The sequence below is a fragment of the Zingiber officinale genome, chromosome 5B (assembly GCF_018446385.1).
Source record: "Zingiber officinale cultivar Zhangliang chromosome 5B, Zo_v1.1, whole genome shotgun sequence".
Classification (NCBI taxonomy): domain Eukaryota; kingdom Viridiplantae; phylum Streptophyta; class Magnoliopsida; order Zingiberales; family Zingiberaceae; genus Zingiber; species Zingiber officinale.
Window position 1 is genome coordinate 125,834,067 of NC_055995.1, and position 27,761 is coordinate 125,861,827.

The 27,761-nt window shown below is 48.1% G+C and overlaps 1 protein-coding gene and 1 long non-coding RNA gene across 3 annotated transcripts; both read left to right on the top strand.

The window, feature by feature from the left end:
* The first annotated feature begins 2,569 nt into the window (after window positions 1-2,569).
* Window positions 2,570-4,474, top strand: LOC121985844. Of its 2 annotated transcripts, none has more exons than XR_006113274.1 (3): window positions 2,570-2,990; window positions 3,077-3,137; window positions 3,263-4,474. It is a non-coding gene; the product is annotated as an uncharacterized LOC121985844 (long non-coding RNA). The 2 variants fall into 2 exon arrangements; XR_006113275.1 differs by having other exon boundaries at window positions 3,282-4,474.
* Window positions 4,475-5,713: 1,239 nt separating this feature from the next.
* LOC121987023 lies at window positions 5,714-8,581 on the top strand. Its single transcript, XM_042540936.1, has 3 exons — window positions 5,714-5,779; window positions 7,297-8,141; window positions 8,385-8,581. The coding sequence occupies exons 1-2, from the start codon at window positions 5,714-5,716 to the stop codon at window positions 8,071-8,073; spliced, it is 843 nt and encodes a 280-aa protein (XP_042396870.1). The 3' UTR covers window positions 8,074-8,141; window positions 8,385-8,581.
* Window positions 8,582-27,761: the final 19,180 nt, after the last annotated feature.

Consider the following 27,761-nt stretch of genomic DNA (forward strand, 5'->3'; position numbering starts at 1 on the left):
AAGTAAGTATAATAACTAAAAAGAAATGCCTTTATATACATAGGAATATGATACAACGAGTCCATACAATAATCATCATATGATTGACTCTAGGGCTCTAACTAACACTTTCTTCTTCTAATAATCCTCTCCCTTCATTTATGCTCATCTCCGAGCTAGTTGCTTCAAAAAGATGGTTGGCCATCAGTGCTAATCCCGAGAAGGCTTCGACTTCAGATTCTGAGGATGAAGATTCATCCCATGTAGCCTTCAGACTCTTGCGTTTGGAGGACGTTGGTCTTTGAGACTTCTCCTTGTCCCTTTTCTTTAATTTGCGACAGTCATCCTTGATGTGCCCTTCTTCATTGCAGTTGTAGCATCGGCCCGTCCTTTTGTTGCGTTGATGCTTCTTCGACTGCGATCTAAATTTATTAGTTTTAATAAATTTATTCAACTTCCTTACTAATAATGTCACTTCAGTTTCGTCGATTGACGCTTCAGAGTCGGGATCATCCATCTTAGCTTGTAGGGCAACATTGAGACTTGACTTCTCTTTAGGTTATGCAATTCTTGATTCGTGAAGTTCAAATGCAGAGAATAAACTTTCTAAAGTACTTACCTCAAAATCCTTAGAGATGTAGTAAGCATCTACTAAGGAAGCCCACTCTGGAGTTCTTGGGAAGACGTTGAGCGCATACCGGATAGAATCTCGATTTGTTACCGGTTCTCCGAGATTGGTTAGTTGAGTTATCAACTCCTTAATTCTCGCTTGGAGTTGCGCTACCTTCTCGCCGTTGTTCATCCGGAGATTCGTCAGCTGAGTCCGAAGGATATCCCGCTTTGCTAACTTCGCTTCTGAGGTGCCTTCGTGGAGCTCCAGGAATTTTTCCCAGAGGTCTTTGGCAGAGTCGTAGCTTATGATCCGACTTACCTCTTGGGGCGACAGAACGTTGAGCATGTGGAATTCCACCTTTCCGTTGGCCACGAAATCGGCTTGCTCCTTCTTCGTCCATTGATACTCTTCTTTGTCTTTTGGAGTTGTAAAACCAAATTTTATAGTTAGAAGAATGCCAAAATTTGTTTTAAAAAAATACCTCCATTCTTCTTCTCCATATAGCGAAGTCTCCGTCGAATTTCAGGGGCTGAATTCTTGTTCTGATCATCGTCTTGATCTTTATGCTTCAGTCGGCGGTTAGTCCTTCTGAGGCTGTCTGACTCTGATACCACTTGTTGGTGCAGCGGGGCCGACAAGAGGGGAGGGGTGAATTGCCTGCAAAATAAGAATACCCTTCTCAAACTTTCAACTCTAAAATTATAGCAACAATAATAAGAAAATTAAATAAAGCAGACTAACAGAAAAGAAAGAAGACTCAGCGATTTTGATTTAGTTACAACCAAGAAGGTTGTTAATGCAAGGCGGTTGGAAAGCGCACTAGAAAAGTCTTCTTCTCTGAAGGTGGAGAAGCTTTTTACACACTAAAAGCTCTTACAAGTTGCTAGGAAGTTGTTACAAAGTTGATTGATTAATTTCCTAGCTCCAGAGGTTTTTATATAGCTCATGGAAATTTTATCCCGAGTGTTGAAGGCGCCTCCAAGAGGGTTGAGGGCGCCTCCAAGCAGTTTGACCAGATAAAGCTCTATCCGGTTGCAAACGGTCACGAAGACTGGGTCTGAGGCTCCTCCAATGCCCTTGAAGGCGCCTCGGACTGGTCTGAGGTGCCTTTAAGGTGATGGAGGCGCCTTCAACCTGCACGGTATAAATAGCTTCCAGCTTTTTTTTTTCTCTTCTTCTGAAGCTTCGATCGCTTGGGTGATTTCGGCCAATCGAAATAGGGCTCACCCGAACCCAATTTCCGGCCTTCTCCTCGAGCAGACTTCCAACCCGGCTTCTCGTCTCTCGAACGCCGTGCACGTTCTTCTCGTCCACCGATGTACTCTTCCGTAGCTCTTTCGTCCTTCGGACGCACCGAGCCCGTCGGCTCTCTTCCCGTGCCGTCATTCTCGCTAACTGTGTCTTTCGCTCGACTTTCTACGCTCCTAAGTTCCTGCACACTTAGACACATGGATCAAATAACATGCATGACATAATCTAACTTGGTTGATCACATCAAAATACCCACGGGGTCCAACATCTTATAGCTATTTGGCGGTTGACTATAAATTGATACCGTAATTTATTTCCCTTTAATAATTTGGAGGCAAATTATGAGGCTCATATGAAATGAGCATAATCAGGAGCGAAGCTAGTATCTTAACTCAGTATAGACAACAATATAATATATAATTAGTAAAATAAAATCTTATAATTATAAATTCTACAAAATAACTACCTAACCATTCTTATTTTGGAATATTTAATATTTACGAACTTTTATACACTACTAGAAATATAGTCTATTACGATATTTTCTTCATAACATTTAAATTTAAATGTCACTATAAATATTTTTTAATGACATTTATCAAAAAAGATTATTTTAAATATAAAAATATCATATTAGATAATATATAGTGACATATTTCACCAAATGTCACCAAATTAGTAACCTAATAATCACTTGATAATTAAGTTTTTTTGTTTTTTTCCCTGCCCTAACGCTAACCCGGCCCTTTCCCTCATCACACGCCGAATTTCTTTCTCCTCTGTACTCGCTCGCCGCTCCCCCACCCTAAGCGCCGCTCCCCCACCCTAAGCGCCGCTCCGATCCTCTCCCTTTCTCTTCCGTTAGCTGCTCTCGTCATCGCTGCTTTTCTCCTTGCTCCTCCCTAATCTACTCTCAGCGGCGCTCCTCTCCCTTTATCCTCCCTCTGCTCTCGTTCGTTGCCGCTCCTCTCCTTAATGTGCTCTCACTGTCGCTGGGATCTTCACCCACGCTCACGCATACCTGTGCCGCCGCCGGCCTCCACCACGATTCCTCCACAGCACTGCCTACACGCTGTGATTCTGCCTTTCTCCTCCCAAACTCATTCTTGTCGTCGCTGCTCCTAATCTGCGGATCTCACCGTGATTTGTAATTTTTTTTTTAATGTTGTGGATTGGAAGTTTTGCATTGTATATGCTCCTAACTAATTTCTTGCTAATTTCTTGTTTTTTTAGGTTGTGGATTGGAAGAATTTAATAGTCACCTTGCTCCTTTCTACCTAATCGAATCAAACAGGTATATATAATAATAGTTTTAAGTTTCAGTCCTTATCTAACAAGCTTCACTTGTATATGCGTTTGGTCTTTTTTCTTTGAATTTTGATGAATAGGTTTCTTTCTTATGTAACGTTTTAATCTTAGTGAGTGTTATGAGATCTAGGGATTCTTTAGTTTGCTCCACTTGGCTAATGATGTCAGCTATGACCTTGCTCATCACCTAAAGGTACTTCATTAGCAATAACAATTGATATACTTAATTTGTCTATAAGTATGACCTTCCTTTATAACATAGATCCTCTATTTCACACAGCTATATTGTTAGTACCGATTAGTGCCCTTTTAAAATTGCTCATCACCTAAAGGTACTTCATTAGCAAAATCTCCTATGTCTTATATCTTGTGCTTTGCACAAAACATAACTAGCTTAAAGGCATCCTTTGAAAGGTTCGACAATAGAGCCATGGACTGGTTGTATCCCTTGTAGTTGTAATCATAATTTAGTTGCTTTGCACAAGAAGCGTACAAATGTTTGATCTTGTGAGACTTTTAGAGATTCTTAATTTCTTGAACTTGGTCACCTCTACATCTCATGTTTATTCTCAATATAATATAGAGGTGTTGGTTCTATGAAATTACCTTATTATTATGGCTGAGTTGGAGACTTTTACTAAGTAAGTTTTCTACTCATCCTAATCGTCAAAACTTACAAAATCATGGGAGTTGATTCCTCAACAGTTGAGGTAAAACTCCACACTCACTTGCATGCAACATGAGAGCATGCAAGATACCAACCATCATCACAGTAAAATAACCAAGGTGCAAACACAATTCCAACATGCGGATTTGTCTTCACACTTACACCTCACCAACATCACGGCCAGCTCCATCTTGCCTTCATCAAACAGATAGCAGCTTCAAGCAAATCCAGCACGGTGACAATTCCAGCATATCAAGAACACATCAAACCCGGACAGCAATTCCAAACTCAGCTTCACACGGACAGCAGCTTTACTCAGCACGGTGACAATTCCAGCACATCAGAATTCCAGCACACACAGTAATGGATTGGAGCAAAATACCTAAAATAGAATGAAAAGAATTAAGAGAAGCATAAATGAGATTGATCGATCCACCTTGTAGAGCAGGAGATTTGAAACCATAGTATAGATTGTTGATTGCTATGTTTGCACTTATATTTGACTTAACAACTCGAGAGTTGTAGAAATGAGATCCTCTCATGCAATACCTTATCCTTTTGTCCTAAAAACTTTGATTATGTATTTCACAAACTATGTACAGCCAAGCATGGTTGCATGTGTTTAAGAGCCAAGAAAAATGAATAATTTTATTCCACATCAGATATCTAGCAATTTGCACCTAGGACATGATAAAAAAAAGATACCATATTGAGTTATTTTTTTGTACCGTTGATTTTTATTAGGTGAGATAAATTATGCAGATGCTATAGATTGTTATGTTGTAGCCTCTTGAGTCCTTGTGTTATAAAGATTTATCTATATCTTGAGTTCTCTAACTTGTGAATTTTATTTGTGATACAGTTCTTTATTTATAAGTGTTAAATTTATACCTTATGATCTTTTACAAAGGTTTGAGGATGCACTTGGAGGACTGATAGCTTGGCCTTGTCATTTGGTATTGTTCCGGATATGAGAATGGCATGGGAGGAATTAATGGGAGGTCAAAGGGCGTTTTGGTCTTTTGGGCTCATTAAGGGTTTGGAGTGCTTTTAAGCACTGTGGACAGAGAGAGAAAAGGAGGAAGGGGTTCGTGATTTTGGGCCGCCGCCAACCATCAAGGAGATTTTTTCTCCTTCTCCAGCTCTCCGCCGGCGCCGACGAAGCCGCCGGCGCTCCCTTCTTCTCCTCCTCTCCCCCCTCGCCGGCAGCCTCCGCGCGCACAGCAGCCCCCTCGCCGGCAGCCTCCGCGTGCACAGCGCCCCCCTCGCCGGCAGCCTCCGCGCGCACAGCAGCCCTCCTCCGGCACTTATCGGCAGTCCTGGTGCCGACTTTGCCTAGTGTTCCGGCCTACGCGCCATTGTCACATTCCGGCCTGCGAACCGATGTCGTACGCCGGTCGTGTCGCCGTTGTATTCCGATTGTGTGTCACCTTTCAGACCCATGCCGCATTCGGCTCCGCGTTGTCACCTCCGGACCCAGCTCCTCTTCGGTCGGTTCAGAGGCATCCACCCTTCCGGGTCACGACGACTCGGTCAGTTTCACGACCAGCTCACTCATCCATCCGAGGGCGCCCCCCTGGGCCAGGGTACGTTCTCGTACCTTCTTTGCATTTATTTCAATATTCTATTATTATTCGGATATTTATGCATTTGTGGAATTCGCCTCGAGCACCGAGGTACCAGAGACCGGGGGGACCCGGTCGATGGATACAGGTACAGTTGACCGGAGGAGGACTTCTGACGATCTGGTCAATGTAGCGGACAGATCATCCACTGGGTCATGAGGATGCGGTCAACCTTCCAGACACGTCATACCGGCAGGTTCGTTTTCTCAGCTTCCAGACAGGATCAAATTGGCGCCGTCTGTGGGAACGCGCCTGATCTGGAACGTGAAGATGGACGATGCCGGAGAGTTCTACTATTCTCATGACCTAGGTCAGTTTTCCCGTTATCTGTCCTCGGTTAGTTATATGATCTGTATTAGTCCCTCGAGTCAAAGCTCCCGAGCCGATCGGCCGGGAGGTTTATATCCGAGCCAGGGGCTCGAACCCGAAGGCCCCCGAGCCGATCGGCCGGGAGGTTTATATCCGAGCCAGGGGCTCGAAGACGAAGGCCCCCGAGCCGATCGGCCGGGAGGTTTATATCCGAGCCAGGGGCTCGAACCCGAAGGCCCCCGAGCCGATCGGCCGGGAGGTTTATATCCGAGCCAGGGGCTCGAACCCGAAGACCCCGAGCCGTTCGGCCGGGTATATGGTATCCGAGCCCAGCGCTCGATGTGAAGGCCAGAGCCGTTCGGCCGGGTATATGGTATCCGAGCCCAGCGCTCGAGGTGAAGGCCTGAGCCGTTCGGCCGGGTATATGGTATATAGTCTCACTTGAAGATCGACGAGCACCGTCGTTAAAAATCGAGAGCCGCGCCGACCGGCTATAAATAGCCGCGCCGATCGGCTATAAATATCCGCGCCGACGAGCACCGTCGTTAAAAATCGAGAGCCGCGCCGACCGGCTATAAATATCCGCGCCGACGAGCACCGTCGTTAAAAATCGAGAGCCGCGTCGACCGGCTATAAATATCCGCGCCGACGAGCACCGTCGTTAAAAATCGAGAGTCGAACCGGCGACTATAAAAACCCCGGCTTGAAGACCGTCGAGCTCCGACGTTAAATATCGAGAGTCGAACCGGCGACTATAAAAACCCCGGCTTGAAGACCGTCGAGCTCCGACGTTAAATATCGAGAGTCGAACCGGCGACTATAAAACCCCGCCTTGAAGACCGCTGCATGGACTAGTTATCAGATATTCTATCTCCCCCGTTCGGGGTTGAGCGGCCTTCGCTGGTCACGGACCAGATTCATGATCATCTATCTCCCCCGTCCGGGGTCGAGCAGTCGTCACGGCCAGGTATCTATTCTTCCGATCGACGTCACCACGGTCGCACGCGCGGCATCGTCCGCCCGGCATCTATCTGACCGATCGACGTCACCACGGTCGCACGTGCGGCATCTATCTGACCGATCGACGTCACCGCAGTCGCACGCGCGGCATCGTCCGCCCGGTATCTATCTGACCGATCGACGTCATCGCAGTCGCACGCGCGGCATCGTCCGTCCGGCATCTATACATCCGATCGGCAGCATTACGATCGTTCGCACGACAGCATTCGTCCGGCGTCTATCCACCAGATCGGCATCACTTCGATCGTCCGGTCGGTATCTTCGTGGCTGCGTACTAGGCATTGGTCCGGTTACAGATTTGATCCACTCGGCACGAGTACTATCTCATACGACACCATTATTATAGCGACTGGTCGCTAGAGACAGTATACTTTGGGTTCAGCGATTTGAGTTTGATATCATGAGCGGTTCAGCCCTGGGCGATAGACTTGTCCAGTCAGTCGGACTCACGCCTCCTTCGACTAGACTTGAAGGGGAGGCTTGTGTTCCGGATATGAGAATGGCATGGGAGGAATTAATGGGAGGTCAAAGGGCGTTTTGGTCTTTTGGGCTCATTAAGGGTTTGGAGTGCTTTTAAGCACTGTGGACAGAGAGAGAAAAGGAGGAAGGGGTTCGTGATTTTGGGCCGCCGCCAACCATCAAGGAGATTTTTTCTCCTTCTCCAGCTCTCCGCCGGCGCCGACGAAGCCGCCGGCTCCGCGCGCACAGCGCCCCCCTCGCCGGCAGCCTCCGCGTGCACAGCGCCCCCCTCGCCGGCAGCCTCCGCGTGCACAGCGCCCCCCTCGCCGGCAGCCTCCGCGCGCACAGCAGCCCTCCTCCGGCACTTATCGGCAGTCCTGGTGCCGACTTTGCCTAGTGTTCCGGCCTACGCGCCATTGTCACATTCCGGCCTGCGAACCGATGTCGTACGCCGGTCGTGTCGCCGTTGTATTCCGATTGTGTGTCACCTTTCAGACCCATGCCGCATTCGGCTCCGCGTTGTCACCTCCGGACCCAGCTCCTCTTCGGTCGGTTCAGAGGCATCCACCCTTCCTGGTCACGACGACTCGGTCAGTTTCACGACCAGCTCACTCATCCATCCGAGGGCGCCCTCCTGGGCCAGGGTACGTTCTCGTACCTTCTTTGCATTTATTTCAATATTCTATTATTATTCGGATATTTATGCATTTGTGGAATTCGCCTCGAGCACCGAGGTACCAGAGACCGGGGGGACCCGGTCGATGGATACAGGTACAGTTGACCGGAGGAGGACTTCTGACGATCTGGTCAATGTAGCGGACAGATCATCCACTGGGTCATGAGGATGCGGTCAACCTTCCAGACACGTCACACCGGCAGGTTCGTCTTCTCAGCTTCTAGACAGGATCAGGTATGATTTAAACATTTTAGTGAAATATTATTAATTTTTTATATTTATCATGTTATTAAAATTTTAAATAAATATGAAATGTATTTGCAGTTGACAATGTGCGAAGATTTCTATTAGTGCATATAGAATAATACTTTATATGTTTCTCATTCGGTATGATTTTCAATCTTTTAAATTATGTTTATTAGGTTTATATTTTCATTGTTTAATTTACTTATACAAATTTATTGATTGTATTTGTAGGTGACAGGTACTTGGATTTTGCATATGATGGTTGAAGATGGTTGATAGTAAATTAGTTGATTTTTTATTTTATAAGACTTTGTTAGTTTTAAAACTCAATGATTTGTTAGTATTTAGTTAACATTGGATTCAATGTTTTTTACATTAGTAATGCATTTGTATTTTTGTGATGATGGGATGAATTATATATGATGATATGACGAATGGATTGGATATTTTGGATATAAAATATTTTTATTCTTATTGTGATGATGGTTAAATTATGATGATGTGTAACTTTTTCTATTATGTGATGAATGTTTTGTGTTCTGAATAAATATTATTAATTTATTGTGGTGTATTTATTTAATGTTTTTATAAAATATTATAATTAACATTTCATAATGTCATTATAGATTATATAAGATCACACTTTAAAATATCCTTATAAATTATCATTACTAACATAATTTATTGTCCTGATATAAAAATTTAAAACATTTATAATTGTCAATATAAATTAGTTTAGGTGACATTTATATTTGTCCTTATTTACATAATAAAAAGGCATGCATAAATGTCCATGAAATATGTTTTCGTGACATTTTCGATTGTCATTATATTCCTATATTTAAGACACTTTTGAAGTTAGCATAAATATTATATAATGACATTATACAAATGTCAGGAATGCTAGAGGGTCTATGCTAACACCGCATATCAATACATTTTTTAGTGGTGTCACCATAGCTTTAGTGTCACTAAAAGTATACTATAAGGGTATTTATGTGTGTCCTTAAAGACCTTAATTCTAATAGTGATATGATGACTTAGTTATATATTTCTCTATATATAACCCAACATATTATTTATTTTGAGAATATCAACATAATATTATCGATAAAAATAACGAACCTTTTGAAAAAAATAAATAAATCCCAATCATTATCTCCCATGCTTTAGAGTTGGTGTTTATATACTTTGTACCAAATTTATAGTATTCATGATATCTTAATTTTTCTTTTACAATGTCGATAATTCATTTAAAATCTACATGTTCCATTAAATATAGATGGAATAAAAATCAAATAAAATTATTGAACTCTGATAAATTAAATGTCTTGTAACCAAAGATTTCAGATATATATGGAGTACCATGCTATCTGTAGAAGACTACACGCGCCTGATCCCTTTCCATATCTTACCGTCGAATAGGTAGAGCTGGCAACCACCCAGAAGAGTACAACTAAAACCAAGAGCTTCAGAGAAAGAAGAGGTTGAACTGCCCTCCAGATGATAATTAAGATATCTTTCCATCACTATTATTTATCCGGACGGCATACACTTCATAAAAAGAACAGGTTGAACCAATTGATGATACACTTCATATAAAGAACAGGTTGGACAGATAGATGAAAAAAGATAAATTATGATATCGAACGATTTGACATATTTTTAAAGTAAAACGCTATCATTCATTTCGAGTGGTTAATATCGTTAGCCATGATAATACACAGATCGAACGGCAAACTTCAATAACATATTTTAAACCTATTAAAAAATAATCCCAACACCTATTAAAACATATATCATGCAATACCGTCAAGTCATAGTCACAGGGGCAATTGACATACTTTTCCGTAAAAAATCTGATCCTGAATACTTCATCAACTTATTCGAACATCGACTCGATTATCTCATCCTAGTTGATAATCTTATTTGTCACCGCGGTTGAAATATAATCATCGTCCTTCAGTTAATCGAGCGTCCCGTCAGTCGTGAGATTAAAAAGGTGAAGCACCCGATCGATGGGCCAATCATTGAAGGCGTCCGACCGGAGGCAGTTCCTCTTCATCAGCTCGAACCAACTAGACTCGGTTCCCTGGTAGGATTCCAGGGCCGCTCAGGAGGCTTCCAAGTCTGCCTTCAACATCGCCAGCTCTGTATCTTTGGCGTCGAGCTGGGCATTCACTGCAAACCGATCGGCCGACTTGTCTTCACGCTCAACATTTAGCGAGGCCTCTGTCTCATTCAGATTTTGAGCCAACACCTGAAACTCTTTATTTTTGATCTCCAAATCTTCGATAGCTCGTAGCTTCCTGGTGTTGGCCGAGTGGATCTTGGACTCGAAGGAACTGGTCTGTTTATTAAGCCGAACCAATTGCGTAGCCTGCTCGGCGCTTTTGCCCTTCTCTGCTTCCAGCAGCTCGGAGCTCTTCTTCATATCAGCCTTCAGTTGGGCCATTTTGGCGCTCATCTGCTCCATACGCGCCTGAGAAGCCGCCTCCTAGCCGCTCGGAGAGCGCAGCTGCTGTACTTCGTGTTCTAGATATGCGAGCCTATGACATATGACCAGACTCTCTACCCATTATTGCAAAGATAATAAAAATGTAGGAGCCGAACGGATGTAAAGAAGAAAAGAAAGGTACAACATATCTACCCCAGTGGACATCTGGGTGTGACTGTTGGTGAGTTCCCTTAGAAGCGATAATCACCGCACGAGCTCAAGCATCGATCCAGATCTGTGTGAGCGGCCCTTGGATCCTTATTTGGTGCTCGGGGGTGAGGGACGCTGGGTCGTCCGCACTGCGGTAATCGTCCGTCGGCAAATGGATGATTACTGTTATTTGCCTCTGGCTGCTCGAGCTAAGGGGTTTGAAGTCGCCTTGCCAAAAGATCGGGATGTTGGAACTGGTCGGATGCGGGGCACCTGTGCCACTGGCAAAGGCGATGGCATGAATGTGAGCGACGACGTGCAAATCGTCCCTTGAGGCAGCCTGGACAGCGATGGTATCCGGTCAGATGATATGGACGCAAGGAGTTCCATGATTCCTTGCTCGAGAGGCGGAAGTGAGCACCCCGCTCGGAGGAGGGTCGAGAGACGACCGTTGTTGGGGTCTGCAAGGCAGAGGTTGCAAATCGGGAGGACCCCTCTGCTCGGCGTCTCTTTCGTAGTTGTATGAGTTCTGCGGAGGTAGTTGACTCCGAAACTACCGCGATCGGAATCATCGACGACCGCTCGAGCGGGAGGTCAGTAGTAGCTGCCGCTCCACTAGCTGCTGTCTGGCTAGTTCCCCCTCTACTCCCCAGCACTTGTGTTCCCTCATCGTTGCCAAGCTGATCCTCGTGGGAGTCAACAGGCTGCAAGCCGAAGCTCTCCAGCTCGGCTATGGCCGCAACATTGATCTCTGCCTCCGTGAGCTTGCACTTGACGGCCAAACACACTCGCAACATGATTTGAGCTACATAAAAGAAGGAAAAATTAGTTAGATTCAAAGGTTGGGAGAAGAAAGAGCATACCTAGGCTGGATGGAAGCTTCGTACGGATCGGGCTCAAGCCGAACACGTAGAGGATGTTAGGATGTATACTAAAAGCCTAGTTTTTTGTATGAACATTTATTTTGAAATAAAAATTACATTGGTCAAATGTCTGCATTTATGTTAAATGCAGTTGTCCATTTAATTTGTATTGTAGATAACATGGTGTGTGGTGCCACACAGAAGATCATGTTATCAGTTCCTTATAAATTATAAATAGTAGCTCACAACCAAGATGGAATGAGACAAACCATTGGAATGATTGTAGTGTAATTTAGTATTAGTTTATCTTGACTATAAAATTATACTAGTACACTATGAGTGTATTGAGCAGGACCGTTTGAGGTTGTTTCTTTTTATACTGACTAAATAAAAGAACAAAACCTCTGTTATTATGGATGTGCGTACTCTTAATCCCGATACAATAATAAGCACGTATACTTAGTATTTATTTCTTTAATTTATCAATGGATGAGATTTAGCTCGTTAAATCAATATGCCCGATAAGTGGGGAAATGATATTATTTATATGGTGTGTTGTTGATTATAGAAGGAAACTGTGTAATAGTAATCTAGGTTGATGATGTCCCCTTGAGGAGCTCATAAGGATTGTCATGTAAACCCTACAAGTGAACTTAATCCTACATGACGATGAAGTTGAGTGGTACTACTCTTGGAGCTAGATATTAATTAAGTGAGTTGTCAGTAACTCATTTAATTAGTGGACATTTGATATCTTAAACACAGGGAGATTAATGCACTCATGATAAGAAGGAGCCCATAATGTAATTTGGGATTGATGCGGTAGTTCAATAATAACTCTTTAGTGATATGAGTTATTATTGATGCACTTAAGTTGGATGTTCGGGGCGAACACAGGAAGCTCAATCTTATCGGGAGACCAAAACCAATTTCTCCTCTCGGTCCTTGTTGTAGCCTCTATAAATCCTTGTATCCATAAAGTCCACTTCTTACCCAAGTAATGGGTCGGCCACATCCTTGCTTGCGGCAAAGGGGGCCGACCAAGCATTAGCTTGGAGCTCAAGAGGTGGTCGGCCAAGCCATGCTTGGTGTCCAAGCATGGGGCCGACCACACCATTAGAACTAAAGGGAGATTTTATTTTTTGTTAAAATCTTTCCTTTTGTAGCTATTCATGAAAGGATTTAAAAGAGAAATTTTAATTTTAAAATTTCCTTTTATAGCTATCCTCATGGTTTTAAAAGAGAGTTTTAAAATTTTAAAATTTTATCTTTTATAGCTATCTACAAAAGATTAAAGAAAGATTTTAATTTTGTTAAAATCTTTCCTTACTTGTAGTTATCTATAATGCTTAAAAGAGAAATTTTAATTTTTGATAAAACTTTTTTTTTGTAACCCTGATTTAAAAAGAGAAGTTTTAATTAATCTTTCCTTTTTTTTTGTAGTTGTCTACATGTTTTAAAAGAGAGAGATTAATTTTAAAACTTTCCTTTTGTTGTCATGTACAATAGGAAATTTAAAAGAGAGAGATTTTAATTGTTGTTAAAATTTCCTTTTTAAAAGGGGAGGCCACAAATAAGGAAGTTTTAATTATGTTTAAAACTTTCCTTTTTTTGCCATGACCAAGGATTATAAAAGAGAGGTAGAGGGTGCCTTCATATACAACCTAAGCATTGCCTTCTCTTCTATTTTCCTTGTGGCCGAAACTCTCGCTTGTGGCCGTCTCCTCTTCTTTTCTTTGAGGCCGGCCTTTGCTTCTCTTCTTTCTCCTTGTTTTCTTTCTCTCAAGGCCGGTGGCACATCAAAGAAGTTCCATCTCCTTGGTGGCCGACTACTTGGAGGAGGAGAAGAAGAGAAGGTAGTTTCCTATTTTGGCATCCCTTGGTGGCTCGAGAGTCTTGGAGGAGAAGAAGTGGTTCGGGTGGATTCCATTTTGGTAGATCATTGCCCACACAACGTCCAAGAGGAGGAGAGGAATACAACAGAAAATCAAGAGGTCTTTAGCTACAAAGAAAGATATAACTAATTAATAGTGATCCGGCAGTAAGAATGGGGGACCCACTTCCTGAAGGGTCTCAGCTTGAGGACAGATGGAGGGCTGACTAAGCGGTTAATGGCCGCGCCGAGCAGCTGAGTAGGTCCGAGCGGAACCAAAGATAACCCAGTCATGGGCTTGGGTTTCCGACGCCAAGGCGAGAGAACCGAATGGCCGAGCGAGGAGTCTGCCCGGCTAGGACAGAAGGGCCGAGCGGGTGGTCCGTTCGGCCAGGATAAGGGCGAGGGTACAAAGGTTAGCCGAGCGGCTTATTCGTTCGGCTTAGGATATGGGATGTCAGCAAAGGCATGTCTGATGATTACGCCGTACACAAGAGTGCACGATGGAGGATCTCGCCGTCACATCATGGAGAGGTTGGTACAGTAGCGGTATAGCCTTATGGACGTCTTTCTGACAGACCCATACCTGGGCATGGTCCTTCTGACAGACCCATACCTGGGCATGGCCGAAAGCAGGTGATTGCTTTGATTGACGCGCCCAGGCTCCTTCGAGAGGTCTATATAAGGTCTCCATTTATTCACCGGAGGTACGCGAGTCTTGATCCTGAGGCCACCTTTTTGTTATTCCTCGCCTGACTTGAGCGTCGGAGGGTCGTCGCCGGGACACCCCTCCCGGCTCGGTTTTGTTGCAGGTTCACCGGAGCACTCGAGGATCCAGCAAGAAGCGCCACACCCCCAGCTTCCGTTGACTCCTGGTTCGGACAGGATCAATTTGGCACCGTCTGTGGGAACGCTCCTGCATCCGACTGGAAACAATGGATGAGGCTGGACGACCACACACGGTGGCGCTTTCGACGGAAGAACTCGAAGCTCTGGTCGAGATAAGGGCCGCCAAACTTGTGGAGCAAAAACAGAAAACATCCGCCGAGCGGCCGGAGCAACAAGCAACATCTGCGTCGGGTGGCCGAGCAGAAGCACCTCAAGCCACCGTTGCATTCCATCGGGCCTTATTTCGCACCCCTCAAGCCGTACCGGCTCGAAGAGATAGAGGATCTTCTTCAGACGAAATGCCTAGGCGAGACGACACAAAGGGGAAAGCTCCCCGGGTGGACTCATCTCCCGAGCGGATCAATCGCCAATTTTCGGAGGCTATTCTACGAGACCCTCTGCCCAAGCACTACGTGCCTCCGACGATCGGCGAGTACAATGGAACAACAGACCCGGATGATCATCTGGGTAAATTCGATAACACAGCTACGCTCCATCAATATACAGATGGAGTAAAGTGCCGCGTCTTCCTTACCACTCTCTCGGGATCGGCTCAACGGTGGTTTCGGAGGCTGCCGGACGGATCCATCACTAGCTTCAAGGACTTCCGAACGGCCTTCCTCCACCACTTCGCCAGCAGTCGGCGTTATCAGAAGACAAGTGTCAGCTTGTTCGCCATCAAACAGGAAGCCCGCGAATCTCTCCGAGCCTACATTCAGCGATTCAACACTGTGGCCATGGACATTCCAACAGCCACCTCGGAGACCATGATGAATGCCTTCACACAAGGTCTAGTGGATGGGGATTTTTTCCGATCACTCATTCGGAAGCCGCCCCGAGATTATGATCATATGCTATACCGAGCCAATGAATACATCAACGTGGAGGAAGCGCAAGCGGCCAGGAAAAAAGAAATACCGACCGAACGGGCTCCTCCTGCCGAGCGGAGACCCTTCGCCGCTCATCAACCGCCGAAGGGACCAAGGGCTGAGGCAATCCGCTCCCCTCATATGAGGTCCCAAGTACAAGAAGTAGCTGTCGCTCAGAGCAAGCCCAAGAAGAAATGGACCCCTATGTTCTGCTCCTTCCACCGGACGGATACGCACAACACGAGGGATTGTCGAAGTCTTCCCTTCGTGGCTAATCCCGTTCCCAGGAATGCCGAACGACGATCTCCTTCCATCGACAGGAGATAAAGGACCCATGAAGCCGACCGGACCCGCACCGAGAGACGACATCAACAGACGCCCGATCGGCATCGCTCTCCAAGACAGGAGAGTCGTCGAGCGTCCAGAGAACGGTCCCGACCGTCCACTCGGGAAGAGGAAAATAGGAGCAATACTTCTCGGGGCGAGATCAACGTTATTGCTGGTGGGCCGACCGGCGGAGACTCCAACCGAGCCAGAAAAGCGGGTGTCCGGCAGCTCTAGATCCACGCAGTCGGTTGCAGCCAAGAGCGGGCAAGTGGACCGGAAATCACTTTCGGGCCTGGGGACTTAGAGGGCGTTGAAGTGCCCCACGACGACGCTCTGCTCGTTAAAGCGGTAATAGCAAATTACACTATTCACCGCATATTTGTTGACACAGGGAGCTCGGTCAACATTATATTCAAGAAGGCGTTCGATCAGCTGCAAATTGATCGAGCCGAGCTGCTGCCCATGACAACGCCGCTCTACGGGTTTACGGGTAACGAAGTGCAGCCGGTCGGACAGATCCGACTGGCTACCTCGCTGGGAGAAGAGCCGCTCAGGAGGACTAGGACAATAAACTTCGTGGTGGTCGACTCTCCTTCGTCCTACAACGTCATTTTGGGACGACCGGCGCTCAGCGAATTCCGAGCAGTCGTCTCAACCTTCCATCAGAAGATCAAGTTCCCCGTGGAGGACAAAGTGGGAGAAGTACGGGGAGATCAGCTAGCAGCTCGGCGGTGCTATATAGAGATGATCCGAGCAGAAGCCTGTTCCGCTCGGAAGGCGCCCCGGATCGAGGTACACGCCATAACCGAGAAACCTCCTGCTTTAATTTATGATGAAAAGGAGGAGGTTCAAATCCATCCAACCCGATCGGAGGCCACGACTTTTATCGCCTCTGATCTGGAGGAGGAGCAGAAGGCAGAGCTAATCCAATGCCTCCAACGAAATCATGATGTCTTCGTCTGGTCGACACATGAGTTGCCCGGAATCTCGCCGAGCATAGCGCAGCATGAGTTGCATGTCCGATCGGACGCTCGGCTGATAAAGCAGAGAAAAAGAGATTTCAGCGCCGAGCAGAATGCCATCATCCGGGCGGAAGTAGAGAAACTTCTGGAGGCCGGCCACATACGCGAGGTGCAATTCCCGAGCTGGCTGGCTAACGTAGTATTAGTCTCCAAGCCGGGCGGCAAGTGGAGAGTCTGCATCGACTTTAGGGACTTAAACAAAGCATGCCCCAAAGATTTTTATCCCCTGCCCCGGATAGATCAGCTGGTGGACTCTACGGCCGGCTGCGAGTTAATATGTATGCTCGACGCCTACCAAGGCTATCATCAAGTGCCGCTCGCCCTTGAAGATCAAGAAAAAGTCAGCTTCGTGACTGCCGACGGCACATATTGCTATAATGTAATGCCGTTCGGATTGAAGAATGCCGGGGCCACCTATCAACGCTTGATGAACAAGGTGTTCAGGGAGCAGATCGGGCGGAATCTGGAAGTCTATGTGGACGACATTCTTATCAAATCCGTCCGAGCGGCCGATCTCTTCAAGGACATGGAAGAAACCTTCCGAACGCTACGCAAATATGGAGTCAAGCTAAATCCCCAGAAGTGCCTATTCGGAGCAAAAGGAGGGCGTTTCTTGGGGTACATAGTGACCGAGCGGGGAATCGAGGCAAATCCTGGCAAGGTGAAAGCCCTACAAGACATGCCGCCTCCCAGAAATACAAGGGAAGTGCAGCGGTTGACCGGTCGGATAACTGCTTTGTCCAGATTCATCTCCAAAACCGCCGATCGGAGCCTACCATTCTTCAAAATTTTGCGCAAGGCCACTAAATTTCACTGGGACGAGGAATGCGACCGAGCATTCGAAGAATTGAAGACATATCTTAATTCCCTGCCTGTACTAGCCAAGCCGATCGGGGGTGAGTCACTTTATGTTTATCTGTCTTCAACCGAGCATGCTGTAGGCTCGGCACTTGTAAGGTCCAGCGGCGAGGAACAACCGGTGTATTTTCTGAGCCACATTTTAAAAGATGCTGAATCTCGTTACACCGGGCTCGAGAAGTTGGCCTTTGCTTTGGTTCTAGCCGCTCGGCGCCTTCGACCATATTTCTTGGCTCACACCATCATTGTCCGGACGAACAGTCCACTAGGAAGAGTGCTGCTGAATCCAAAATCGTCCGGACGGCTCATTAAGTGGACAACAGAACTAAGTGAATTCGACATCCAATACCAGCCCCGCTCGACGATCAAAGCGCAATCCTTGGCTGATTTTGTGACCGGAGCGCAAAGGCCAGAGCCAGAAGCTATGTGGAGAATATATGTGGATGGGTCCTCCACTCGGCTCGGAAGTGGGATTGGAATATTGCTGCTCTCACCTCAAGAAGAAAAGATGTACCTATCCGTCCGGCTGGATTACAAAGCTACCAACAATGAAGCAGAGTATGAGGCCCTCATAGCCGGATTGCAGGCAGCACGGCATGTGGGTGCCGGTCAGGTGACTCTCTATTCGGATTCACAGTTGGCCGCTCAGTAACTTTCTGGCACCTTTGAGATCAACAGCATTCGGCTTAAACTCTACGTTGAGGCCTTTGAAAAACTCAAAGCTACTTTCCGAGAGGTTCTTATTCAGAAGATCCCCCGAACGGAGAACCAGGCAGCCGACGAGTTAGCCAAACTCGCAAGCTCAATAACGCCGGTTGCTATTCAGCAACCAATTGAAAAAGTACTGCTGGTGGCGCACGTCGACCGGATGGAAGGCCTCACGTTTCCAAGCGACTGGAGGAAACCCATCATAGAGTTCCTCCGCTCGGGAGCCACATCGGCCGATCGGGATGAAGCTCAGCTGCTCAGGAGGAGGGCCGGTCGGTTCACACTCATTGGCGATCAGCTCTATAAGAAGGCTTTCTCTCGCCCGCTGTTGAAATGCGTGAGCTCGGAGGACTCAGCTTACATCCTCCAAGAGGTACATCAAGGATCGTGTGGAGGACATCCGGGCGGACGATCACTAGCTAAGAAGATCCTGCTAGCTGGATATTTCTGGCCGACCTTACAAATAGACGCTGCTCGGACAGTATCTACATGCCTTTCATGCCAGAAGTATCACAACTTCTCCCACCGACCGGCAGAGGAGATGAAAGTATCAACCGTTTCATGTCCGTTCGATCAATGGGGAATGAATATTGTGGGTCCATTTCCGATGGCGACCGGGCAGAGGAAATTTTTGCTGGTGGCGGTCGATTATTTTTCCAAGTGGGTGGAGGACGAACCACTAGCCAGGATCACCGAGCAGATGGTCAAAAAATTCATCTGGTAACACATCATCTGTAGGTTCGGTATCCCTCGCCGATTGGTTTCCGACAATGGGCGGCAATTCACAGGGAAGGTGCTAGAAGATTGGTGCAAAAGGTACGGCATCGAGCAACACTTCACGTCCGTGGCTTACCCCCAAAGCAACGGTCAAGCCGTCTCCGTATGCTGCGCGCTCGGCTCGACCACGTGGGAGGAAGCTGGCCGGATGAAGTGCCGGGCGTTTTATGGGCCATACGAACGACTCCTAAAGAAGGAACGGGCGTCACACCTTTTCATCTGGTGTACGGCGGCGAAGCGGTCATCCCGGTTGAAGTCGGTGTCGAGTCCGTCCGGGTCCAATGTTACGATGAAGGCAACGCCGAGCAAAGGAACATGGAGCTGGATTTGGTTGACGAGGAGCGAGCCAAGGCATCCGTTCGGCAGATGGCATACCGTCAGCGGATGAAGCAAAACTACAACCGGCGCGTTATTCCCAGATCATTCCAGGTCGGCGACCTGGTCTGGAAGAAAGTCAAGCCGGTCGGCGACGTCGGTAAGCTTGAAGCTCCGTGGGCAGGTCCCTTCAAAATCATCGAAAAGCTCCGCTCGGGCGCATATTATTTGGAAGACGAGGACGGTCGGCAGCTAGATAGACCGTGGAGCGCGAACCACCTCCAGCCTTACCGGGCGGGGTGAAAGGTGTATCAATGTAAATCATCCTGTGTACTTTTTTCGACTGAATACTTGAAATGCAGAAAGGAAGAATCAAGAGAACAAATATCAGGCATCATCAACAAGAATTGAAGGCCCCGTACCGTTCGGACGAAGGTAAATTATCCGAGCCAAAATGCTCGACGAAGCAGACCCTGAGCCGTTCAGCCAGGAGTACGTTCTCCAAGCTAGGTGAAAGGTGCGCTAAATATAAATTTATATACTTTTTGGTCGCCTATATACTTGTGATGCAGGGAGCAAAAAGATGAAAACACATTGAGCATTCTCCGCTGAACGACGTACCGTTCGGCAGGGGCATATGGATTATTCGAGCCAAGTGCTCGAATAGCGAAGACCCCCGAGCCGATCGGCCAGGGGGAGTATGCATTTAGATTCGTAAGCAAATGACCCGTGCCGTTCGGATAGACATAAAAACTGTTCAAGCACGGGATAAGGTATGAAGGCCAAGGTCGCTTGACCTGGTAAGGAGTTAGCCTGGTTAGGCCGTCTAGCCCAGACGTTAAACCGTAGAGCCGCGCCGATCGGCTATAAATATCCGCGCCGTCGAGCTCCGACGTTAAAGATCGAGAGACGAGCCGGCGTCTATAAACGTCCGAGCGGAAGGTCGACGAGCCCCGTCGTTAAAGATCGAGAGCCGCGCCGATCGGCTATAAATATCCGCGCCGTCGAGCTCTGACGTTAAAGATCGAGAGACGAGCCGGTGTCTATAAACGTCCGAGCGGAAGGTCGACGAGCCCCGTCGTTAAAGATCGAGAGCCGCGCCGATCGGCTATAAATATCCGCGCCGACGAGCACCGTCGTTAAAAATCGAGAGACGGGCCGGCGTCTATAAACGTCCGAGCGGAAGGTCGACGAGCCCCGTCGTTAAAGATCGAGAGCCGCGCCGATCGGCTATAAATATCCGCGCCGTCGAGCTCCGACGTTAAAGATCGAGAGACGAGCCGGCGTCTATAAACGTCCGAGTGGAAGGTCGATGAGCCCCGTTGTTAAAGATCGAGAGCCGCGCCGATCGGATATAAATATCCGCGCCGTCGAGCTCCAACGTTAAAGATCGAGAGATGAGCCGGCGTCTATAAACGTCCGAGAGGAAGGTCGACGAGCCCCGTCATTAAAGATCGAGAGCCGCGCCGATCGGCTATAAATATTCGCGCCGTCGAGCTCCGACGTTAAAGATCGAGAGACGAGCCGGCGTCTATAGACGTCCGAGCGGAAGGTCGACGAGCCCCGTCGTTAAAGATCGAGAGACGAGCCGGCATCTATAAACGTCCGAGCGGAAGGTCGACAAGCCCCGTCGTTAAAGATCGAGAGCCGCGTCGATCGGCTATAAATATCCGCGCCGTCGAGCTCCGACGTTAAAGATCGAGAGACGAGCCGGCGTCTATAAACGTCCGAGCGGAAGGTCGACGAGCCCTTCGTTAAAGATCGAGAGCCGCGCCGACCGGCTATAAATACCCGCGCCGTCGAGCTCCGACGTTAAAGATCGAGAGACGAGCCGGCGTCTATAAACGTCCGAGCGGAAGGTCGACGAGCCCCGTCGTTAAAGATCGAGAGCCGCGCCGACCGGCTATAAATATCCGCGCTGTCGAGCTCCGACGTTAAAGATCGAGAGACGAGCCGGCGTCTATAAACGTCCGAGCGGAAGGTCGACGAGCCCCGTCGTTAAAGATCGAGAGCCGCGCCGATCGGCTATAAATATTCGCGCCGTCGAGCTCCGACGTTAAAGATCGAGAGACGAGCCGGCGTCTATAAACGTCCGAGCGGAAGGTCGACGAGCCCCGTCGTTAAAGATCGAGAGATGCGCCGATCGGCTATAAATATCCGCGTCGTCGAGCTCCGACGTTAAAGATCGAGAGACGAGCCGGCGTCTATAAACGTCCGAGCGGAAGGTCGACGAGCCCCGTCGTTAAAGATCGGGAGCCGCGCCGATCGGCTATAAATACCCGCGCCGACGAGCTCCGTCGTTAAAGATCGGGAGCCGCGCCGATCGGCTATAAATACCCGTGCCGACGAGCTCCGTCGTTAAAGATCGAGTGCCGAACCCGCGACTGTGAACTTCTTGGACGGAACTAAGGACGCCAAATAACGAGCGTTCGCAAGTACTAAATTGATTGAGGCCGATCGGTCGTCAGTTTGCCAATACTTCGCATTCGCTGAACGCAAACAGTATAGCCAAGCGCTAAACGATTTTGAGGAAAACGAGCCAATCGATTAACCTGATCGGTCGTCTAGTGAGACACACGTGGAGCCTAATTGATTCTACGAATGAGCATCAAACAGAATAAAAAGGGGCAATGAAGGGCAAACAAAAATACAAGTAAAGGAACACAATTATGCCGAACGGCACGTACAAAAGTTTTACATTCGCAAAGCGGATGAAATACAGAAAGTACTTAGAAGAGCTCGCCTCACTCCGGGTCCTCAAAATTAAAAAAGGCGTCCGGGATATCATCTATCATGGCCGCCAGGTCGGAGGCGGGAATGTGCATTCCCGCAGGAAGGTGGCCACCCTTCTTCAAGTACGCCATGGTGACCTTGACCGCCTCGGCGAAAGTTGAGGAGACGTTGCCGCCGAATTTTGCGCCGAACCGCTCCGAGCGGAGGTATTCTTGGCGCGCTGCTGCTAGGCGACTCGACTCTCCCTCCTTATATTGTCTGAGCGCCGTCCGGGAGGCAATCAGTGAATCTTGAAGAACTTTCTGGTCCACCTCCGCTTTGGTGCGTTCAGCAGAGCGCCCATCCCGTTCGGCAGCCAGTTGGGCCTCTAGCTTTTTAGATTGCTGATCTAGGGCTCAGACTTCAACTTTCATCTTATCCAGATCAGCAATCGCCCGCCTCTTCCGGCTGCTAGCACGCTTAATGTCCCCGTCGCGCTTCTTCACTAAGTCGTCGAGTCGAGCCACCTCTGTAGCCAGGTCGGCGGCCTTCTTCTGTTCGGCCTCGAGGGCTTGTTTCTCCCGCTCGGCCGATGAACCTCCCGACACTTGGAGTTTTTCCAGGAGATCCTCCAGCTCGGCTAGCCGATGGCTAGTGGCGATTTGCTCAGCCCAACGCTGTAAAGGAAATAATAAAATCAGGAGCCAAACGGTAGCATGGCACAGGAAGAAAAATGAACGTACCTGAGTAGCCTGCTGCATGTTGTTATCGCCGAGCTGCTTGGGCGTCATGAGGGCCACCTGAATCTGGGCGTCCTCGAAGAGCATGGCGAGCGGACCCGTCAGGGTTATTTCATGAACGGGGCTTGATGGCCGATCGGCAGATAATAAATATTCCTCCAAAGGAAATCGGAGGGTCGTCTTGATGGTCGGGTGGCCGGCCGGCCCTTTCTCGGCCGCAGTTGCCTGGCCCGAGGACTCCCCTATGGTTGAAGTCTCGCCCAACCGTCGTAAGCGATGACGAGTCCGCAGAGGAGAGCCAGAGTGCTGTGCGATGGGCGAGGCCACGGGGGTCCCGATCTGCGACTCCGTGCGATCGGGCGAGGCAATCTCGATCGACGCCCGTGGTTCGCCCTCTTTGGTCTGCGGAAGGCTGGAGTCTCTTCGATGTTTCCGCCGAACTCCCGGTGGTGAATCCCCGGTCTGGGGGATTCCCAGCTCGGCTGGAGCAGAAGAAACAGGATCCGCCTCGACCTCCGTTAAAGCGGCTTGGGCAACTTCTATTTCAGGGGCAGATTGCGCCCCCCCTCTCTTGCATCTGCCGGGCGGCTGGGGATGAGACCCCACTCGGCGAGTTCTTTTTTGGTGGCCGCCTCAATTTCCACGGCCTTCAATTTCAGATGATCGGTAGCCTTGGAGCGCCACATGACTTCAGCTGCAGTAGAAGAAATTAAAATCAGTTAGACAAAAAAGGTGAAAGAAGTAAAGAGTCCTTACCCATGCGGTGGGGGAGGTTGGCCCGAACGAGAGATAATCCAAAAATGTACAACACCCCCTTGAGAAGCAACTGGTCGATTTTGTACCGTTGACCGGACAACCAGTTTGCCGCATGAAGGTAGGCTGGACTGCTTCTAAACTTGCCGAGCTCTGGCTGGGTCGGCACAGCGGTCTGCCATTTGGTTCTAAATGCTGGCCGCTCGGGAAGTCGTATATAGAAGAAGAACTCCTTCCAGTACTTGTTGGAGGTCGGCATATTATCAAAAAATTTGAAGCCTATTCTACTTTGGAAAATAAAAGTGCCCAACTCGGATTGTTTGGGGTAGAAGAAGTAGTGGAATATCTTGGGGTCGAGTGGGATACTGTGCAGCTTAAAGAGGACGACCACCCCGCTCAGCAGCCTAAAGGAATTTGGCACAAGTTGGCCGAGCGGGATGCGGAAATAATTACAAACCTCTAAAATAAAGGGATGGGTAGGAAATCTAAGGCCGCCCTGGAATTGATCTAGAAAAAAATAAACGGTGCCGATCGGAGGGTCATGGGACCGGTCAGTCGGGTCGGCTATAACTATTTCATGGTCATCAGGAACCCCGTACGTCCGAACAAGGCGCCGAGCGCCCTCTTCATCAAATCGACTCTCCATGGTCAGATACTAAGGGCCATGAACATCAACAGCGGGTTCGGAGGAGCTGGCCATCTCGGAGAAGCAAAAAGATAGCAAGAAACCGAAGGAATGGGAACGAAAGAGGCAAAACGAGTTGGGAAGATCTTGTAAACGAAGGGAGAAGACTCACTGAGAAGGAAACGGGTGGAAAGAATCACCGGTGGGATGGTAGCCGCCGAAAAACAGGAACTGGATCGTCGGAGGCCGCAGCAGAAGAAGAGGCAGAAGGACAACGCGCAAGCAAACATGCGGCGAAGGAAGAAGACGAAGGCTTTATTCGGCCGAGGCCGGTCGGCCTCCGCCGTCGGATGCAGGTCACGAGAGACGAGGTCATCATCTAACCGTCCATTTTAAAGTAATCAGCGTCCCATCGTACGGATCATCACCGCCACGCAAGAAGAGCCACGTGGCGCTCTGTCGCCAGGCGCAATTAATGCGCCCACACCGCGCATGCTTCGGCTTAATGAAGAGGATTTGCGTGATTTTCAAGAAGATTTAGACAAGCAAACATCCACGTTGAGCGACAAGACAACCAAAACGAAGAGCCGAGTGGCTGAATTTGGCATAAGGGCCGAACGGCTCAAGGGATATTATAAGCGACGGTAAGGCGACGACCGCCCGCTCGGACACATAGTCCAGTCAGTCGGACTCACTGCCTCCTTCGACTAGACTTGAAGGGAAGGCAAGTGATCCGGCAGTAAGAATGGGGGACCCACTTCCTGAAGGGTCTCAGCTTGAGGACAGATGGAGGGCTGACTAAGCGGTTAATGGCCGCGCCGAGCAACTGAGTAGGTCCGAGCGGAACCAAAGATAACCCAGTCATGGGCTTGGGTTTCCGACGCCAAGGCGAGAGAACCGAATGGCCGAGCGGGGAGTCTGCCCGGCTAGGACAGAAGGGCCGAGCGGGTGGTCCGTTCGGCCAGGATAAGGGCGAGGGTACAAAGGTTAGCCGAGCGGCCTATTCGTTCGGCTCAGGATATGGGATGTCAGCAAAGGCATGTCTGATGATTACGCCGTACACAAGAGTGCACGATGGAGGATCTCGCCGTCACATCATGGAGAGGTTGGTACAGTAGCGGTATAGACTTATGGACGTCTTTCTGACAGACCCATACCTGGGCATGGTCCTTCTGACAGACCCATACCTGGGCATGGCCGAAAGCAAGTGATTGCTTTGATTGGCGCGCCCAGGCTCCTTCGAGAGGTCTATATAAGGTCTCCATTTCTTCACCGGAGGTACGCGAGTCTTGATCCTGAGGCCACCTTTTTGTTATTCCTCGCCTGACTTGAGCGTCGGAGGGCCGTCGCCGGGACACCCCTCCCGGCTCGGTTTTGTTGCAGGTTCACCGGAGCACTCGAGGATCCAGCAAGAAGCGCCACACCCCCAGCTTCCGTTGACTCCTGGTTCGGACAGGATCAAATAGTTTCCACTTTGAATTAATTAGTTAGTTTTCTTTGCATGAATTCTGAAACACCAACACAAGAGGCTAGCAATTTTATGTTTCAATTTCGTGCTATCGATTTTGTATTTTGATTTTACGTTTCGATCTTGTGTTTCTATTGTGGTCTCTATAGTTAAACCTAGGGTTACTGTAAGAAGTTAAATATCCAATTTCTTTGAAAGACTTTGTCTAGGAAGTGGTGGATGATCCTATAACCAAGAAGGCCTAGTGTCTCACCATGTTTAACCTGGAAGCTAATCTTTGAAATATATATTTAATCAACTTCTGTAATATGGTTTAACTTAGGAAGATTACATCGGTTAAAGTTAGAGTAAAAATGTTAAGTATCGTTTCTAATCCAAGTTTAACTTCTGAAGAGCAACTTGAATTAATAATGTTAAGCATCGTTTGCAATCCAAGTTTAATTTCATTAGAGCACATGGGTAGCTAGGTTAAGTTCTGTGCTTGTACAAATTTTTGTACAGGAGAAACAGAACGGAATCCAAGTATAGCAACCAATAGAGGATGCCCTCCGGTAGTAACTTATGGATGTGGTACTTTTGACCGGCCAAGCTTGAAGCTGCGTGGAGATAGTCCGATCGACTTTTGTACTTCTTGAGATCCAGAGGGTTCGGCACTTCTAGCTGCCAGTTGGTTGGGAAATTTGGCCGCTCAGGAAAATGTACGAAGAAAAAGTAGTCTCTCTAATGCTTGTTGGAGGACGACATCTTATCAAAGAAGACTAAGCTCACTCGGGTTTGGAAGAGAAAATTCCTCGGCTCGGACAATTTTGGATAATAGAAATAATGGAATAGCCGAGGAGTCAGAGGAATGTCGTGCAGGCGGATAGGACAATGACCTCACACAGCAGCAGAAAGGAGTTCGACACTAATTGATGGAGATAAATGCGAAAATATTTACAAACTGCGGGGAAAAAGGGGTGGACCGGGAATCGCAGACCGGCGGTGAATTGATGCCTAAAGAAGCATAAAAAAACGGTGGTGGTTCATGTGGCCGGTCGGAAGCAGAAGGAAGAACGATTCGATAGCAAGAGGAAAATTCATAAGCAGATTTCAAACTCTCAGCGTCACCCTTGTCGAACCTGGACTCGGTGGAGGTGTACCAGAGCCTAAGGACAGAGGCGGGGGGCTTGGAAGAGCTTTCCATCGAAAACAAAGAGGATGACGAAGAACAACGAAGAGATTTGAGTGAAAAGATGAGGAGTCTTACAGGAAGGATCGCCGGAGAAGCAGGCGAAGCGAAACGTCTTCGGGAAACTCGAAGACGAAGGAACGCGATGTGAGGAAGATGGTGAAGCACGTGAGGTTTATAAACCTTACGACCGATCGTCCTGGACCGTTCGGTCCATGGTTGAGAAAAACTAGGCGGAGATTTGACCGTCGAATTTGAAAAGGCACCTGTTACGTCGTCAGCGGATATTCGCCTATCACGTCAAACGTGCGGCAGAAAGGAGGACATGTGATGCTCAATCATCGGACGACATTAATGAGGCTTAATTAAAAGGTATGGTGCGTGCTCGACCATAATGATCAGAGATTTGCATAGTCTTCGAGCAATCTGGATGACGTCAAGGTGCTCGGCCGAGGAGCGCAAGAAAAGGAAAAGGAATTGTTTCGCCAAGTGTTGTCGTCCATTTTCCGAGCGGTACGGATAAGCGATTATCATACAGCCTAACGGCTGAAGCACAGGTTGCTTTGAAAGATTGGGCCGAGCGGCGATGGTATACCCAGTAGTCTGGCAATGCGAAGTCGAACGACAAAGGTGTGGAAGACATCGAAGACTCTACTAGTCTAGTCAGTCGGACTTGTAGTCTCCTTCGACTAGACTTGAATGGGAGGCTTGTGATGTGGCAATGGAGGGAGGCCTACCTGGCACGAGGTCAACTGCTAGGGTGGAGGTTAAAGTTAAGGTGGTCAACGCCCAGGTGTCAGAGGTACTTTCCTGACAATCCCCTTTCATTGGACACATGGGAGAGCGTGCTCATGCCTCGAGAAGCGTGCACGCTGCCCTACCAGGACTCTATATAAAGGGGGGTCCATCACCGGCGGAGGTACGCGCTATCTACTGTTTGCATATAGTGCTACTGTTATCTGCTTCTCCACATTTTCCGCTGACTGACTTGAGCG

Coding starts and splice junctions, on each gene's coding strand:
- LOC121987023 (XM_042540936.1), top strand. CDS start 5,714: ATGGACGATGCCGGAGAGTTCTACTATTCTCATGACCTAGGTCAGTTT. Junction 5,780..7,296: donor TTTCCCGTTATCTGTCCTCG/GTTAGTTATATG, acceptor AATTAATGGGAG/GTCAAAGGGCGTTTTGGTCT.